The 3,010-nt window shown below is 36.1% G+C and overlaps 1 protein-coding gene across 1 annotated transcript in view; it reads left to right on the top strand.

The window, feature by feature from the left end:
• LOC110456213 (enhancer of polycomb homolog 1-like) overlaps positions 1-3,010 on the top strand; it is a 25,418-nt gene that overhangs the window by 1,894 nt on the left and 20,514 nt on the right. The window contains exon 2 of the mRNA XM_021506802.1: positions 1,553-1,709. Coding sequence (XP_021362477.1) covers positions 1,553-1,709 — 157 coding nt within the window. The remainder of the gene's footprint in view (positions 1-1,552; positions 1,710-3,010) is intronic.

Here is a 3,010-nt window from a genome sequence, read left to right as displayed (position 1 = left end):
TGCGTATAATATGCAAACTCGCCTATTATACGTCAATAGGGATATGGATTTGTTACTAAAAATAGCCAAAATCACTTTAATTTTAACTTTTTCAAATTGTTTGTCCAAGTCGCATTTATTCAGTCATGAAACATATTAATACAAATGCAAAAATAAACATAATTTGCATGTGTGAAAGTTCCAAAAATAGATGCAATACTTCCGGTAAAGTTACATCAAGTTTCTAAGTAGCCAACGCTTTTAGTAAACATCTTTCAGCAAAATATTATTTACCTTATGGTAAATTCATGGGATTTTTAATTATATCTTGCAAAAGTTACTGTTAAAGCGATTTGGGTTATTTTTAGTACAAAAATCCATACTCTAACTGGCGTATAAATGATGAGTTTGCATATGATATGCAAGTTGGTGGTTTTCCCCAACCTGATAATACACCTAGGCACCTAATTACTTGTTCAAATCAATAATTAATCTCTTGTTGAGGCCAAAAAAAAATTGTGTTTCCAGTAACCCTACCTACCATATTTTTTTGTGTCTACCCTTAACTTTTTAAGGCAATTTTCAGAAACACTGTTAGCATCCAGATCACTCCATATACACCATATAAAACTATTTGTTAAAATAAATTTTGTTGCCTGCCAACCTACCTTACCTAAATGTTTCTAACATGTTACAGGAAACGTTTATTTTCTTGTCTGGCTTAATCAGAGATGGGTTTGTGGCACTCAAACTAGCTTGTTGATTTGATTGGTTAATGTTCCTGTATTCGTTTACCTCGGAAGCTGCTTTTAAAAGGCTAATGCTATCACAGTATAAAAGCGGCTTAATTGTGTCCAGTTTTAACCTTCTATAATGTTACTGTTTGTGAAAACATTATTGCGCTATATTTTCATGAACAAAAAGTAGAGCCAAGTTAATCACTTCAGCCCTCCGGGTTAAGCTATCTTTTCCTGATGTGTTGTATGAAATTTTGTAAATTTTGGTGTGTTGGGATAAAAATCAGTAAGCGGGCACTTTTTACTATTGAAACAATCTTTAGAAAATTAATTAAAGGCTACATTAATAAGGAAAACATGAATAAATCACATATGCTGGGGTTAAAATTTAAAGCACTTCAGGGTAGGGACACCTCAGAAATCGCCTGAATAATATTTCTAATGTTGTTTGTTTACTAGTTTAGGCCAGAACTGGTTGATCAAGATGTCGGACAAGTGGATTTTATACCAATATTCTACTTATCAAACATTTTGGGGTGGTAGATTTTAAGTTGGAGCTATAGCGATTGAAAGTTCATAATTTATGATGAAACTATATGTTTGCGTAGTCTTTTTTGCGTATTTTTTTAAATTCCAGACACTGAAAAGGCAGTTTGTGCACATTGATATATGATACAGCATCATTGAACATATTTGACTAATTTTCTTTTTCATAAAAGTAACCAAAGAAATTAGTTTAATATCGACCCGAATTAGGAGGTATTTAGATATGGCTTTGTATGCGAAGCACTTGGTTAAAGCAAATGTTGAATCTTGAATTACTTTGCATCTTTCAGGAACACCATCTCCAGAGGGCTTTGTCGGCACAGCAGGTCTATGGTACATCTGAAGCTTTGGTCATCCCCATTCCTGAGAGTGATGATATTGCTGATCGCTATGGCAAACTTTACAGTGAAGAGTTCAAACAAACCAAACAGTTCATCCACATTCAAGGTATTGTGAACTGTTAATTTGAATACCATTTTATTTTTAGCTCACCTGGTCCAAAGGACCAAGGTGAGCTAATGCCATACCGTGGCGTCCGTCGTCCATCTGTCGTCCATCCGTCAACAATTTCTTTAAACGACTTCTTCTTCTTAACAACTGATTGGAATTCAACTAAATTTGACTGGANAATAGGGGGCAATTTGGCTATGTTGCTTTAAGCGACTTCTTCTTTGGAACTAAGAGATGGATATCAACCATATTTGACTGGAAGCATTCCTAGGTGGTGGGGATTCAAAATTGTACAAATCTTGGGGCTGACCCCCCAGGGGGCTGAGGGGCGGGGCCAAAAGTGGGCAATTTGGCTATATTGCTTTAAGCGACTTCTTCTCTGGAACTAAGAAATGGATATCAACCATATTTGACTGGAAGCATCCCTAGGTGGTGGGGATTCAAAATTGTACAAATGATGGGGCTGCAGGGTTCTCCCCAGGCCATTAAGCTGATACGGCTCCGTATCAGCTTCAGTTTGAAATCCTCCCTGCCGCATCAGCTTAATTGACCCGTATCACCTTAGACTGTGAACCGTATCACCTTGTTATTTGTACTGAAGGTGGTCTTTTTACACAAGAAATTGACACTGATTAAATCACACAGCTGACCCAAGTCCAGCAATGACCCCACTGGTCAGTTGCACGATAGACGTATTGCCACAGGGAGCCTGTAATTAGTGGGGAGGGGGACCGGGACGACAAGCCCACAGGTGTCCGGCAAGCGTGCTCACTGGAGCCTAAAGCAATTACCACCGGTCAATAGGTAATTAATTGAGGTACCTACTGTTGGATTAACAAAGCAAATACTTATTACATCTATTATAAATTTACTCACATATGATTGCATTTGACAACGCTGAAATAGTGTGTGTATTCAGTTAGTGATGGTCACCATCTTGGATTGTATAAAGTACACACCGGAAAGGGGAATGAAAATCCGGATTTGTTGTTTTTAATGAAGAAGAGCTCAAATAAAAATGCTGTTTTAATCTTTGATCACATTTACTGACAGCAGTATTTAATACAGTTTTGGAGGAAATAAAAACACTGTACATTTTATTAAAACATTTTCTCTTACAATAATAAGAACTATGATATAAACTTTTTCATGTAAGTGTTTCCCCCTATAGCACAAACAGCTTTTAAATATTTCTTCTTTAAATTATTTTTAATGGGGATTAAGTAAGGGATACAAATGTAAAGATAAGAGACAAATGTCACAAATGTCATATCTATTATTCAATGTACAAAACTCAT

Source organism: Mizuhopecten yessoensis, unplaced genomic scaffold, assembly GCF_002113885.1.
Source record: "Mizuhopecten yessoensis strain PY_sf001 unplaced genomic scaffold, ASM211388v2 scaffold8573, whole genome shotgun sequence".
Classification (NCBI taxonomy): domain Eukaryota; kingdom Metazoa; phylum Mollusca; class Bivalvia; order Pectinida; family Pectinidae; genus Mizuhopecten; species Mizuhopecten yessoensis.
The sequence above is the reverse complement of the archived record's forward strand: the minus strand, read 5'-3'. Positions and strand labels throughout refer to the sequence as shown.